The sequence below is a fragment of the Oreochromis aureus genome, linkage group 15, assembly GCF_013358895.1.
Source record: "Oreochromis aureus strain Israel breed Guangdong linkage group 15, ZZ_aureus, whole genome shotgun sequence".
Classification (NCBI taxonomy): domain Eukaryota; kingdom Metazoa; phylum Chordata; class Actinopteri; order Cichliformes; family Cichlidae; genus Oreochromis; species Oreochromis aureus.
The window spans coordinates 10,501,440-10,517,189 of record NC_052956.1 but is presented as its reverse complement, the minus strand read 5'-3'; the positions used below and the strand labels follow the sequence as shown (position 1 = coordinate 10,517,189).

Below are 15,750 nucleotides of genomic sequence, written 5' to 3'. Positions count from 1 at the left end.
CAGAATTGAATTAAGATCTAAAGGAAAATAATTCAAAACTTTATCAAAATTACACAAAATCCATTAACACATACCTTAAACATTAAATTACTAAAATATGCAACTGAATTGTGTAAAAATAAAGACAACAGCAACAACAAAACAACAACAACAACAAAACCTTTACAGCTCTGCTTAGATTTGCATCTTGACTTAAGAAACACATAAATTCTCTTCAGTACTATACAAAATCCAACAGATACATGAAAAACACTGTGACTATTAATATTATTATGATTAATATATAGTATTATTATGTTTATTATATGATTATTATGATTATATTATTATTATATGATTATATTACTGTTATGCTTAAGGCTTTTATAAAGGCTTTTTATAGACCATATATTTATATTTGATTAATTTTAGACAAAAGTAGGAAAATAAATATATTTCTGTCCTGTGACAACAGTGAAACAGCATTCAGAGAGATGATATTACAGAACTTTAATTGAAAAATTTAATGGAAAATAAACCAGTATGTGATTACAGTCTACAGTGTTTGTCAGGAAACCTTTGTTTATGTCTAGGAAAGGAGTATTAGACACTACTGTAGATGAGCTAACTTCTGTAGAGATTATGTTTATTCTTTTCGAGCTTTCTGTAAACCTTCCGGGTGAACCATCTTTCAAAATAGAGCATCAGTGAGCCGGCTGCAGAAGACCCGCGCTGGCTGCAGACAGAACTAATGGAGTCAAGAGCAATCGTCGTGACTCTCAAGAAAGGAAGACACACCTCCAAGAAGAATACACCTTCAAAAAAAGAGTTTAATAAGAGTATCGTGTCATTAATAATTAATAATACAGAGTTAAAAAATTAAAAGCACCCAGCTTTATGGTAATAATTGATTTTATTAGTAGAAACTGGACTGGTTTGAATGTTTTTGTAAAAATTATATTAAAAAAATGAAGTAAAAAGTTTTGCTGATACAGACGTACTATTCGCTGTGAACATTTCTATACTGTAGCAATAATTAAACATGTCTTTGTTATCTATTTAAAAACTGCACAAAGTCCCATAGAGGAGCTTAACATTAATATTTGAAGTTAAAAGACAAACAAAATAAAGACTGACGTGAATTTGTGTCAGTTTGAATCAGACCTGCAATGTAAAACATTCCTACATCACGATTTGTTTGATTTTAATAAATGATCAAGGTAAATAGAAAAAAAAGAAAAGAAAAAAGAAAGTACACCATTTTACATATCTGGACATAATCACTCTGGTTCTTAGTTAGGACCAAAACTTCAGTTGAACAACAAAATAACATCAACATATGACATATTACACTGTGTCGTCCACAAAAACTAAGCCAAAGTGCAGAAGCAGAGTGTGAAAAACTAAGTGCACTCTTACTGTTTCCATAGGAATTAACAGAGTAAGTAGCAGACAGGTCTTGCTAATTAAATGCACTTGATTAATTGATTGTCAGTGAGTATGAGCACCTATATAGAAGTAGAACTTTTGGCAGTTTGATGGTCTGCTGCATTCAGGTGTGTGTTAACACAATGCCAAGGAGAAAAGGCTGCCTATCAGTGCGGGAAGGTTTATAAAGAAACTTCCAAACAATTTGATGTCCATCATTCTATAGTGAGAAAGCTTATTCTCACTATTATATTATATATCTCACTATTATAATATCTTTTGCTACAACGCACAGCATCATATTTGGTGAAAACATAGCATATCAGCACATGCACCTCATACTAGCTCTCAAGCACGGTGGAGGAATTGTAATACTTTGGGCTTGTTTTGCAGCAACAGGACCTTGCAGTCATTCCTATGTATTCCTAAGTATTCTAGAGTCACATGGGAAAAATTGTAATTGAGTCATTGAACAGGAAAATGATCCCAAGCACAGAAACAAATCTACAACAGAATGGTTGAAAAAGAAAAGAATCAAGGTGTTGCAATGGCCTGGTCAAAGACCAGACCTTAACTGACTGAAATACTGAAAGAGAGCTGTGCATAAATGATTGCCTGCAAACAATATTACAAAGGCTGGCTGGCCAGTTTATTAGGGCCTAAATATGGGACTCTCCACCAATTGATCGTAGAAATGAAGAAGCTTCACGGATGAGAGGTGAAACTTAAAGGAGTCCACTCGCTTTTCTTTCCAAGCCCCTTGGATTACCATGACCTGGATGACTGAGGACCTTCACATAGATAAAGTTTTACAGAAAACATTTACATCAAGTTATTGCTGCTAAATGTGGTTCTACAAGCTATGGAGGTGGACTTAGTGTACCTTGTCTTTCACACACTGCTTCTACATGTGGTGTTATTCATCTGAGGTTGTATTTCAATGCTTTTAAGATCTTGTAAGGATGAAATGATTTTTTTTAGGTCCTAACACAAAGAACCTTAGTACTGACAGAGGTTGTGCTTTCCTTTTTACCATGACAGTAAGAGGAATACAGTGATATGTAAGGTGTTTTTGGCATTAAAACTGTTTCAGTGTTCATCTTCTGAATCTCATAAATCCAGAACAACACTGACTCTGACAAGATAGAAAACAAGAAATACTGGCTCAGTGGAAACTATGCAAATACAGTATTTACAAAAGTAAACCGAGCAGCAATCACTTTATAAATAAAGGGATTTTTTTCTTTTTGGATTATGTTGCATGAGTGAATTATAGTGACCAAAATCTCTTTAACATATATGAAATTATTGGATATAAAGAAGAAATAATGCTTGACTTCACAACATAAATGTACTAATTAAGATAATACAAACAAACAAACAAACAAACAAACAAACATCATTCTATATTGGCCATTTGTAGTCTAGGAGAATTTGTACTAAGAGGTAGTGTTTTGCTTGGAGGTCTGGAGTCTTGCTGATGTGTTATCCCAGCAAACATAAAGACATGTTGATTTTTTCTTTCTTTCTTTTTCTTTTTCTTTTTACAAAACAACCTTCATATCAGTGCTTATAGTGTATAGATATGGCAATAATAGTGATGAAAAAGCACTTTGCACTGCTTACAACATACTTGTGAAAGGTAAAAGGCCAGAACTTTGATTAGATAGCTCAGTTAACTTCTAACCAACTAAAGTTCAGACCACATACCACTCGGTGTGTCATGCAAGATGAACGTTTTGGTCCAGAAGTCAAGAAATATGAGCATGGATGATTTCCCATAAATTCCTATTAACTTGTCCAAAATTTTCTTGAGATGCCAAAAAAGATGGGTATGATGCAGTCTTGGAAGAAACAAGGCTTAAACAGGATTGGGCTCCTGCCACAGGTAGCTCAGTATTTTGTCTGTGAAGCTAATTCAGTTATGGCAAAGCATTAAAGGAATATGGCTGCAGTGTGTCCTGGCCTACGTGCAGCCATTTGACCCTGACAGTCCCCTCAGCGCTGCAGTCTGGAGGGAGTCCGATTGAACCTCCTGTTGCCCTCTCTCATCTTCTCCTTGTGTCTAGCCTGGACGAGACTGAACACCACCTCTGCCAGCGTCATGCGTCCTCCTGTCTGCCCTGCCAGGCGGCCATCTGTCCCATCGTTGGCCATCTTACCGCGCACGGTCCTGATGAAGTAGGTGCGGACTTTCCCCTGGTGCTCACTTACCTACAATGGAAAACATAGATTAAAAAGTTAAGATGTGTATATTGTCACAGTTATGCTAAACACATAGATTATTCTACAAAATTTGTATGATAATGAAGACTTTCTGAACATAAATTCACTGCTGGCAACATGTTTTTATGCTTGCTGGATAACTGAGATGGTTTACCGAACAGAACCATCTAGAGCAGCTAGTAGGATCCAGCCGTCACCATCACTCGATAGCAACACATTATGGATCACCTTAAACTGTGAGGTTTTTGGATAAAATGCTTCTCCCACGCTTAAAAAATGCAACATAATAAAAGCAAAGGAGATCAAATAATCCCCCCCCCCTTCTGGAAGTCAGAATAAAGTTCCTAACTCCGAAGATGTCATTCATTGATTTAAGAACCAGACCTTATAGTCCACAATGCTTTGGCATTTAAAAAATAAACAACACTTGTTTAAGCTTAACTACTCTTCATAGTCAGTCTCCACTCACCCCTTTGACGAATATTTCTCCACGCAGCTCCAGGATGAAGCCCCAATCTGTCAGGATCCTTCGAGTGGCTTCGGGTACTTGGATGCGTCCGCTCACACCTGTGCTGTCCATGCGGCTGGCTAAGTTCACTGTGGAGCCCCAGATATCGTACTGCGGTTTGGTGGCACCGATCACCCCAGCGACCACAGGCCCGTGAGCAATGCCTGTATGAGTCCAAACCCAGACAATAATTTCAGATATTTGCTACAACACTAGAAATCGTGCGTGTGTGCTTTTGTGGGGCTGTGGCAGGGCAGCTTCTTACCCACACGCAGCTGAAAGCGTTGAGTAGAGTTCCTAATAATCTCTTTCAAGGTCTCCTGCATCGCCAATGCAAACAAAACCAGCTCGCTCAGGTGGTTCCATTCATCCATTGATTTCTGGAGGAGACAAAGATAAATATACAGTTTCATGCAAGGAGATAATATCATAATAAGTACCACAAATCAAAGCAAAGCTGATAAGACAAAAGGAAATAAGACCATATACAGAAAAATCTCCCACCTGTTTATCTGGAGCTAAACCCGATGCCGCCATGTAGCAGCTCCCAATTGTCTTAATCTTCTCCACATGGTGAAAATACGGCTCCTCAAACAGCTTGTTAGAAGATAAGATTAAATTACACATCAAGTTTAGCAGCTGACTTACGCAATTAGAGGCTATCCTATTTATCAAACCGGGACTTGTGTCAGCTCAAAGCCTGGATTGAACTACACTGTCTCTGTTTTATTTTTAACCGATAAATAATTGGTCCAAAAGGGATAACCCATAAATAAACCACTGTCATACGATCATTTTGAGTCTAACACTCACCTCATCAAAGCTGGCAATTATCTCATTGAGTAGGCGGAGGCATTCCACTCCTTCATGCTTGATCTCTTTCTCCTCGAAGTACTCATCGAACCCAGTGATGGAGGCAAACATGACGCCCACTTCATCATAGGACTGGGAGTAAAGATCCTAAAAGAGGAGTCATGATGGGTGATTTCTTAAAATCCTCTTTCTGTGAGTCATGTAAAGTACTGTGCAAAAGTCTTGAGCCACCCAGCATTATAAAACCACATTATTTGTTCCAATTTCTTTAGTTGAATCGATGAAAAATGCAAGGTATAACACAGTTTGACGGTCATAAAATAATACTTTTGCATCAAGAACGCATGCATGTGCATGGTGTGTCTTAAAAATGGACAAGTGTGTTGGTGGTGGCCAGAGGGGCCGATGGCGCGATATGGCAGCCTCGCCTCTGTCAGTCTGCCCCAGGGCAGCTGTGGCTACAACTGTAGCTTGCCTCCACCAGTGTGTGAATGTGAGAGTGAATGAATAATGGCATTGTAAAGCGCTTTGGGTGCCTTGAAAAGCGCTATATGAAATCCAATCCATTATTATTATTATTATTATTATTATTATTAAGTGGACGACAAAAGAAGAAACAGGACCTGAGAGATGCACCTGGCCCTCAGTTGATGTTCAGTGAACAGTAGATGTACTGTTCACTGAAGCCTGATCAAAAATGGTGTCAGTGGAAGGGTGGCTGTCAAGAAGCCATTAATAAGTAAGGGAAACAGGGAGGAAAGTAACTGAATATCCATGGCAACGGGTCTTATAAAGTGATGAATCCAAATGTGAAATTATGTTAAAATCACCGTCGCTATGTACTGAGGAGGTAAAGAGGTATAACAATGAGTGTCTACAGCCATGTGTAAAACATGGTGGAGGTTCTGTCATGGTTTGGGTCTGCATATCACCCAGTGGGGTTGGAGATCTTTTAAAAATTGATCAGATTATAAATAAAGGAAAGTGCCAGATTTTAATAAGTACTACATAACGTTAATTTTAATTGTGCAATTTCAATATAAGGAAACCTGTAGACGGATGTTGCTATTCATTGGTCCAATCAGTATTTTCAAAGCACTGATGGTCACTCAGACGGATTCTGCTGTGGACCAGACTATCAGTCAAAGAAGTGAGGCTAAAGGTTTTGGGGTGTTTCAGCTACCTCATCATGCTTGCTCCGGTCCAAGAAATGCTGAGCTACATGAACTGGTAGGATGTTGTATAGCAGACACTCATTGTGTTCCCGCAACTCCCTCATGTCCGCCACCTCCTGCTGGGCCTGCAGACGCCACAGGAAGTCCAGTCTGGCAGTAGCCTCCCACTGGATAGAAAAGATACAGCGAGATAGAACATCATCTACCTGCAACACAGTCCTCTGTGACTGAAAACAGTTTTAGTTTCAATAACACAGACCAGAAAGTGTTGCTATAGTGACAGGATCATCTATAACTTCAATCTGGGAAAATGAAGTGTATGAGCACCTGACGTCCATTATAGAAGACGGCAACAATAAACATGGCCATGAGAAGGAAGGAAATTCCATTTCTTCTGACATAGTGAGACCTGTAACAAAGTATATTAGGAAAATCGATACACTTTGTGGGCAAAAATATACTTACACATTACACTTAAAGGAGATGCTCAGCTATGGAAACCCATGGCATGAAGCTCCCAGTGCACAGTTTTTGTGCTGATGTTAATGTCAGATGAGGTTGGTTCAACTAACTGGTGTGGCCCAAAACTTTTGATCATAAATTGCGTAAAGAGGTGAATATTTAAATATAGCACTGTGTAGTAAAACTACAGCAGCTGTGCAGTTTGTATGCTGCTCGCTGCTCATACACTGACCTGTGCAGCATATCGTGGCGCGTGAGTGAGACAAAGGCGAGGTGGCTGAGGTAGGAGTAGACAGCCACTGCTAGCAGCAGCGTTGCCAGCTTCAGCAGAGAGTTCAGACGCAAAAACACCGCACACGTCACCATGGCAATCACCCCGCTCAACACGAAAATCTAAAGGGAACAAATTGGGAAAGATGAAACAAGCAGTAATGACCTCATTTTATTGAAACCCAGTGTGATTTATTGTTATTATTTTTAATACAAGACAGACATTTGGATAAATCAACAGGAAATCACATAAAATCTCTATAATAATTGTCCCAAATTTAAACTACTGTTTGCTTGCCTCAGGATAAGTGCAGACAGTGAGTGGACGTGAGCCTGTGCCAGTCTTCTCAGTTATGTCAGCCTCTCCTGTGTTCATGAGGATGCACCACACCTGCAAGCAGCACAAAATGTTCCAACCTCGTTCTGCATCATAGAGTATAACAAATATAAACCAGCAGTCAAACTTTCTTAAAACCGGCGATTTAAAACCTTTAATGAGGTTTTGCTTAATTTTGTGCTTTTTTCTAATAAAAAGAAGGTTTACTAAATAATTTTAGCACTGCAAAAGACCCCTTTTACCTTCTTATATTTAAATGGGCTTTTTACAGCACACAAAAGACCCCTGTGCTTATTTCATTTTTTAACTTGTTGCACTCCTCTGTCCTGTTTGCATGCCAAGTGTGCTATAAATATCAGCAGGGAAGTGCAACTTTCTTCTTTTTGCATATGCATTTCAGAGAAGATTATGCAAATTAATGTGCATTTGGTTTACAAGGGTCAGTTACCAGGTGCAATACTGCAGACATACAAAGGAAAAAGTCGTGTTGAAGAACATGGCAGTTTATGTAAATTATTCTTCTCTTGTGTTATTCAGACTCTCACCATGTCAGTAGAGGCCAACCCAAAGTTGATGAAGATCGCTATGAGGGTAAACAGGTTACGGGCACTGTTGTTTTCATGGATCCAGCAGCAGAAGTGCTGCAGTGATGAAGGAGTCCACTTGAACTCTTCGGCAAGGGCAACCAGTAGCAGCAGCACGTGGGCAAGCAGAAAGACTGAAAACTGGAGGACAGCAGGGAACAGTCTACAATTGGGGAGGGAAGAGGGGGTTAAGAAGAAAGTGAGTGAAGTTATGAATATTAATATATTAATACAGTGTAGAACAGAAAAAAACAAGTGCAGGTGTCCAGTGTGACTGCATGGTTCAGTGCATTCTTTTAAATACCAGCAGGTGGCACCAAAGTAAAGAAAAACAAAAACTTAAGCACAGTAGCAGTAAAGACAAAAAAAAACTACAGGGAGCTCTTTTTATAATACTGGTAATACTGATGTGGAATTGATATTTTTTTTAAACGCTATGAGCTGAACTGAAGTGTAAAATGACTTAATGGAATCATAATAAGTGGAATTAACAGTGAGGACTGATTGTAACATATTGGAGTTTCCTACCTGGGGGCAGGGATGAGGGTCTGGGCAGCCATGAGAAACAGAAGCAGGATGAAGGAGCAGACCAGATTGGAGTTGAACATTTCATCTCTCATCTGGGAGAACTGGATGGGCCAAAAGCAAGAAAAATAAATGTCACTTTTAGCTACGTCTTTAAAAATCAGCGTGGATCTCTATCTTTTCTTTACAGCCTACCTTGTCTTCGATGTTTGTGTCCTTGAAGACAAGGGTCAGTGGTGTGATGTGCTCTCTGTGCATACGCTCACTACTTCGAAGCTCGATGGCATGCTTGATGCGTTTGTTAATCTCTCTTGAGTTGGACTGCCAAAGGGTGGGCATTGAGCCATTTGTAAAAGCAGCTAGAATCTAAAAGAAAAAATATAGAAATGACTGATTAGGTGAGTGCAGGTGAGCCTCAGATATGCCGCGCTCTCCAGATAATACGATTCAAATTCTTCACCACCTGACCAAAGGCACCAAATTCAGCACCTTCCTTTCTGTTTGGTATTTGTGCACTTACGCTGTTCATGTCAACGACTGTCCTAAAAGGTAAGTCCGGACTCCAGGTTTGAATTGGTTTTTGAACTTTGGGGGGCTCGATGTGGTTAACTTTGTCTCTGTCCTGCTGAGGGCAGATGAGGAAGGTGTCAATGTTATATTTTCGTAGGAAAGCATTCCTATCACGACCATGGCCCTCTTCTGTCTTGTAGGTGCCTTCTAGACAATCGAGAGTTGCCCTTGAGATGTGGATGCGTCTGTTTCAGGGAGAAAGCAAAATTGATGCAGAAAGAAATTAAAAAAATATTGTGGATGATGTGAGACAAGAGATCATCATTAATGCATCACCAGATGAAAATATATACCCCCTCCAAATGTACATATTAAGAAATTAAATAGCACATGTGTTATTCTTTTCTTAAATATTATCTTACAGAAAGCCTGGAAACCTGTCAGGCACATCTTTGTCAGGTAACATACTTGACAGGAGTTTCTCTAATGGTTGCTGGTGCTCACCCAGGTATGCCCCCTGCTTCCAGCATGTTGGCGATGCCCACGTCCCAGGACCAGACATCAAACTGCCATTTCTGCAGACCCAATACCCCACAGAGGACAGAGCCCGAGTGGATGCCGATCCTCATGTCCATGTCGAAGTTCAGCTGCTTCCGTACATACCTGGTGGTTTTGTGAGGTAAATTGATCGTGTCATATAAACAAAAATAGGATCTTACACTCTCGTATGGATACCTACAGACCCACATTAAAAAGAAGGTGGACCCTCTTTCAAGGTTGAAGCAGAAGCATTGTGTTAACACAATGTATTGACACACACCTGAATGCTGCACACTAGCAAACTGCCCAAACTTCTGCTTTTACTGAGGTGCTCACACTTGTTGATCATCAATTAATCAAGTGCAATTAATTAGCAGGATCTGAATGCTACTTACCTGCTTAATTCGTGTGGAAGCAGTAAAGGAGTACTTAAAAATTTCACAGAGTGCTTCTGCATTTCAGCTTTGTTTTTTGTTAATCCTTTGTTATTTAGCTGAGGTTATATTTACATAATTTTAAAACCACGTGATTTTGTTTTTTAAATTAACTTGTTTTTGTGTTTTTAAATATGATGACTGACCGTATAGTGTTGATCATAGCCAGACCCATCTCAACACAATAACGGGCATGGGCACGCTGGGGCTCGGGAACCCCTGACACACAGTAGTAACAGTCTCCTAGTATCTTTATCCGCAAGCAGTGGTGTTCCTATGATAAACGAAGAAGAAGAAGAAGGAAATTAGAAGCTGGAAGATGTTTTACATCAACTAAAAAGTGCTTGCTCAGGCCCTCACCTCTGCCAGTCGGTCAAAACGTCCAAAGAGCTCATTGAGGGTTCGAACCAGATCCTGGGCCGACAGGTTCATAGACAACAAAGTGAAGCCCTTGATGTCTGCAAAAAGGATGCTACAAGAAGGAGAGAAGGACTAAAAAGTCTGAAATGACATAGTAAACACTTACTATTGGCATTAGGTTTGCCTGCAACTTGATAATCAGAGTGAAAACACACTGTGAATGGCTTATAAATCTTCGGAGTCAAGGTTACAAGGTTACAAATTAACTACTAACATACTAACATGTGCATGTATACCTGACATCTTTGTACTGGTGGATATAGATCTTGTGAAACTCTTGAGGGTTTAGATCATCTTCCATAGCACCCATGTCAGCAATCATCTCCAAGGCAACAAAGCGAGGCAGGATCGACAGAACTAGGCGTTCCTGTGAGGAAGTGTAACGATTTGACAGTCAAGGAAGTGAGTTAATGCAACCAAAGCTTTCATCATAACACAGATAATTCTCTGGCTTTAAATTTCAGGGCAGCTCCCATCTTCATTGTACCTGTCTTTGGTTCTCTTGCTCTAATTTGAGGCGTCCTTCAATGCAACGTCGGGTCTCCAGGAAAACCTGTCGCTGGGCGTGGTCTGTCAGGTAGTGAATGAACAAGCCAGCTGTGTTCATCCCCAGGTACAGCAGGCCTTTGGCAAACACCTGCATCAAAGAGTGTGAATACTACATTAATTCATAGAAAAAAAGCTTTAAAAAAAGTTTGAAGGCAAGGGGAAATTGGGGAACCAGTACTGGACTGAAGCCTGGGGGGAGGGTTTCTAATTCCTTTAGGAATTATTTGTTGATTGATATGTCAATAGAGACCCATGAGCTCTCAAGAAGTACAATGAAACATTCTTTTTTCTCCAAAAAAAGTAAGATTCATGCCGTAGATGGCTAGATTAAATAATAACATCATTCCAGTGTGAAACTGGAATGAAATTCCAAGTTACTGAAGTTCCAAGTTACTTCCAAGTTACTGAAATTCAAGTGAACTGAGAGACTGTACATAAACAGTAATCGTCTTAGTGTTTTGAAACCGCACATAACAAGCAAAGGTTGGATCCCACTGAGAAACTTAGGACAGTGTTTGCTTTCAAATTCTAACATTTCTTTTGTAGATTTGTGCCTAACGCTGCTGTAAAGTCTAAGAAATGAAACTTTCCATAAGCCTTAACAGTGTATCATTGATTTATCGGCATGATAAGCATTTAAAAAATGTAACAGTAGGAAAGGAAATTCAAAGGGGACTTCTTTTCACCTTTCTCAGAAGCAAAGCATCACTGTAGCAGCACACTATCTCCACCAGAATGTGCAGCATTGAGGAGAGGGTGCCCGCACATATGGCCCACAGCAGAGGTAATGGCAGCAGTGTGTATGTTGCGAACAAAGTGAACAAAAGGTACCACGATGGGTCTTTTTCTAGTCCGTACACCAGACCCCCCAGCACCTGTGTGGTCTGTGACAACCAGCTGGCGAGGCCGGCGTAGTGAAGCCACTGTGGGGACATGGAGTCTTTGTGGGTTAACACTATGACGCACAGAACTGTCGCTAACACCATGAACATGCCCGTCAGGCAGCCACGCAAAGTGTCTGTGGAAGCTTCCGGCGCCAACGCCAGGTACAGAACCAACATGTGCAGCTTGGCCACCACGTCTATCACATTAGTGATGGCCAGAGAGTTACGTCTTTGGGTGGAAGAGTGCTGCTGGTAGAGTTTCTCCAGGTCATGGGACTTGAAGGTGTGCAATAGCGTGGGTATGTAGACACCACTGACAGTTCGACCCCAGTGGACGAAGAAGTCGGCGTCGCTGGAGTAGTCGTTAAAAGCACCCCCGGTGCTGCTGTGTGTGCTGGTGGAATCGCGAACCAAGGGCTGGACTCTGAACGTGGAAGAACGGCGCTTTGTTACCCCGCGTGAGGCTTTGCTGCGGATTTGCCTGTTGATCTCCTCTATGTAGGTATCTGTCACAAAGATTTTGCGTGCTGGTTCAACACCCAACTGTCAAAGGATAAAAACAGGATCCTTCATTCAAAGTTACAAGGCTATTATATCTTATTTGGCAAATCAGGGTAGACAAGATTCAGCATGCAAAAATAACAATTACACTTACATGGATAGTGTAAAAACAGCCACATTCACACACAAAGAGGATTAATTAGTCAGCAGCCACTCTTACTGGCCTTTAAAACCGAGGTCACTGGCATCAGGCCAATGCCAAGGTAAAGGTAGCGCTCATTTAGCCAAGTCAACAAATCCTTTTGAAGCAGGAGAAACATTAATTCATCGTTGCATATCTTTCTAATACACTCTTTTACTTTTACCCCTATTATGATGTAGAAATAATAATAAAACAGCAGTGCTGCCTCATGCCTTTGGGCTGCTGTCTGTGAAATTAAGAGGCACAGGGTTGAGACACTCCTTTCAAACCATGCACAGGTAAAAGAAAAACAAGGCCTAAAAGGCAAAGCAAGGTTGAGCCTGAAAGCAAGGAAGCTGAATCATCCCCCAACTGGTAGCAGGACCCCGAGGTGCTTCAGCAAACAAAAAAGGCAAAAAATGCTAAAAACCTAAATCCAATTGTTTCTGAGTAGGTGTACAAAGCTGCTACACACCTGTCTCTTTTCACTTGTAACTTTCTTTGTTTTGCTTTCGTCTCTTATTCGCCACATGAGGATAGAATGAGTCTTTGTGCAAAAGCATAACAGCAAGCAAGCCAAATGAAGAAGTGTTACCGTTATGGATGCTGAATGTTGAGACTTGCTTCTAGAAGGATCTTGTGAGGCTTGTTTTATTATCACATGTCTGTTGTAAATGTGAATCATTTTTGAAATATAAATGCCAAAACCATTTCAACACACATTAGATATGCATAATGATAAGCGCGCATTAGATTGTAATGGTAAGAGTAATAGCTTTATTTTGAAAAGAAACATAAATTTCAGGTGTGCTTGATGGCCATTAGTGAGGTACGCTTTTGAATGCAGTATAAAAAGTGTGTCATAAGGCCAGAGCTCCACACAGACAGACACAGCCTCTTCCAGTACACAATGCTAGTGTGCACAAAAAAAAAAAAATCTGAACACATTTAAAACAATCTAAAACTCAGTCACCTGGGCACTGAGCTCCTGCTGGATAATGATGTGTTTTACTGCGTTCTGCCACAGCATCTTTTTCCGCCGCAGGCCAGGGGACATGGTGGGGGTTACACAGGGCAGCTCACGCAGCCGCATGGGGGAGACCTGCGTTGTGTTAGCGAAGGTCACCATGGTGGCGACCTCAGCTGACCTCAGCTGTTGGTATCGGATCAGGAGGAGGTAGGAGCCTGGAACATGAAGGGAAAGGTGGAGTCAGTAAGGACCAGATTTGGTGTTATTGCTTAATAAAACATTAGAGTTGATCAGTAAGTTTTATAATAATAATAAAAACAACAACTTTATTTATATAGCAGATTTGGAAGCTGTTTTGACAGACAAGTCAAAGTAGAATACTAAATTCAAACAAATAACTGGACATTATTGCCAGTAATTAACATGTAAAGTAAGCCCACTTTAATTCATTTCAACTTACATCTTTCATCTACCTAATTTTGCCTAATATGAATTCGTCTTACAGAAACACTGCACTAGAATGACCTGCAGTGTGAGTATTTGTTTGAATAAACGATGAAAAGGGAATTTGATTGATTGATTTTTATACAGAGGAACTTTGGGTGGCTTTCTGTACCAAAGCCACAGATGCATCTACTATCATAAAATGCTAAATATAAAGGATTTTTGCAGTTTGATGCATCTGAATACCCCGTGTGAAGGATTTAATAATCAAAAGTCTTTATGCACTATATAAATCGAGTAACAAATCCGTCTGAGTTCCTAATTCGTTTAGATAAAATTTGTTATGCTGCACACGTTCAACCATGCCAGAAAGGGCCACCTGGTCGGCTCCACGTGTTTACGCAGTGTGTGCCAGAAGAAAGGCAGCTTTCCAACGAATTATCTGGCCAGATTTAGACCTGAGCTGGTTAATGCTCAGAGTTAAACTCCTCCAGGTCCTTCTGGCTCTGGATGCTGTTGTCCCACCCACTCACAGTCTACTGCCACCGGGCTGATTCTCACCAAGATCATGTATCTGCACAGAACAGACTGGATATGCTAAAACACATCATATTAGATGAGTAATTAGGTACAGTGTTAAGTGTGCATCTTTATTTGTTTTTGATCATACAGCAAACATTACAGTTTCTCTGATGTAGAAGAATCCCTTTGTCATTCCTCTTTCAGCAGTTTCAGCTGTCCAAAACGGACAATAAGCTCCCCGTAAGCTACAATCTGTCAAAAGAAACAACTCCCCCTCAAAAAGCAAAAAGGATTGCAAACCACACAACTGACCTGTAACGTTTCCCGTAAAGTGCATCCACTGACAATACCTAGTTTCTGCCATTGTATACGTGCATCCAGCTCATCATAATCCATTTTTGTTGATTTCATCGGCTTTGATATTTAAGACACAACCTATAAAAGGAAAACTGAAACTTGAAGCAGCCCTTGCTGCGATGCCGTATCCAACACTGATGCGGACAGCGACATACAGGCCTGGCAAGACTCGTGGAGTCGTTCTTTCAGGACTGCAGGTCACCATCTGGACTGTTTTGAAATGATGTCAAGAACTGCCACACAGCAGAGCTGCAGGAGTGAAGAGTGCAAAGAGGATTAATTAGTCAGCGGCCACTCTTACTGGCCTGTAAAACCGAGGTCACTGGCACCAGGACAACGCCAAGGTAAAGGCAGTGCTCCCTCATTTGGTCAAGACAACAAATCTTCTTGAAGCGGGGGAAACATTAATGCACTGATGCATATCACTTTAATACACTCTTTGTTTCACTTCTGATAATGTGCAAAAAATAATAATAAAACAGCGGTGCTGCCTCATGCCTTTGGGCTGCTGGTTACTAAACTACCTGTCTGTGAAATTACAGACACAGGGGTGACAAATTCCTTTCATACAGTGCACAGGCAAAAACAATGCCTAAAAGGCAAAGCCAGGTTGAATGTGAGAGCAAGGAAACTGAATCATCTCCCACCTGGCAGCAGGAGCCCAAGGTGCTTCAGCAAACAAAAGGCAATGAAGCTGCCTTTGCTAAACATTTTAATCCAAGTGTTTCTGAGTAGGTGTACAAAGTCACTGCACATCTGTCTAAATACAAATTTCAAGACTCTTCTTCGTTTTTAACGTTTTATTTGTAAGTTGCAGATTTTCATAACAAAACACAAACATACAAGTTTCATGTTAATATCTTATGGATTACCAAAATTACCCATTTGAACTTAAAGAATAGGTTCTAGCTTTTAATGCAAAATCATCAAATACTGTTTCCCATGATAACACAAATTCTGTTTGCTATGTGTGTGTCTGTGTGAAGATGAATAAAAGAGTCATTTCCACATTTAATGCTGAGGCTCAGTGTTGGAAATACAGAGCTCTCCAGTTACCGTTTGTTTTCTAACCCTGAATTACTGACAATCCTTCTATATAAATACAATATTTCTTACAAACACTCCATCTGG

General features: G+C 40.3%; 1 protein-coding gene across 1 annotated transcript; it reads right to left on the bottom strand.

The window, feature by feature from the left end:
- Positions 1–916: 916 nt before the first annotated feature.
- si:dkey-206f10.1 (adenylate cyclase type 8) lies at positions 917–14,658 on the bottom strand. The gene is made up of 22 exons (XM_039599081.1): positions 14,634–14,658; positions 13,300–13,511; positions 12,300–12,323; positions 11,447–12,187; positions 10,699–10,848; positions 10,448–10,578; positions 10,152–10,263; positions 9,938–10,065; positions 9,322–9,480; positions 8,828–9,062; positions 8,503–8,673; positions 8,311–8,411; positions 7,744–7,945; positions 7,160–7,252; positions 6,824–6,984; positions 6,457–6,538; positions 6,138–6,296; positions 4,955–5,101; positions 4,646–4,738; positions 4,407–4,521; positions 4,103–4,305; positions 917–3,621 (listed from the first exon to the last, which is right to left on the bottom strand). The coding sequence occupies exons 1-22, from the start codon at positions 14,656–14,658 to the stop codon at positions 3,406–3,408; spliced, it is 3,660 nt and encodes a 1,219-aa protein (XP_039455015.1). The 3' UTR covers positions 917–3,405.
- Positions 14,659–15,750: the final 1,092 nt, after the last annotated feature.

Bases quoted from the DNA above. Each gene is read 5' to 3' on its own strand.
- si:dkey-206f10.1 (XM_039599081.1), bottom strand. From the start codon at position 14,658: ATGGATTATGATGAGCTGGATGCAC. The intron at 8,412-8,502 runs GTAGGCTGTAAA...TGGCCCATCCAG, and splicing joins ACACAAACATCGAAGACAAG to TTCTCCCAGATGAGAGATGA. The intron at 7,253-7,743 runs GTGAGAGTCTGA...TGCTGCTTGCAG, and splicing joins GGTTGGCCTCTACTGACATG to GTGTGGTGCATCCTCATGAA.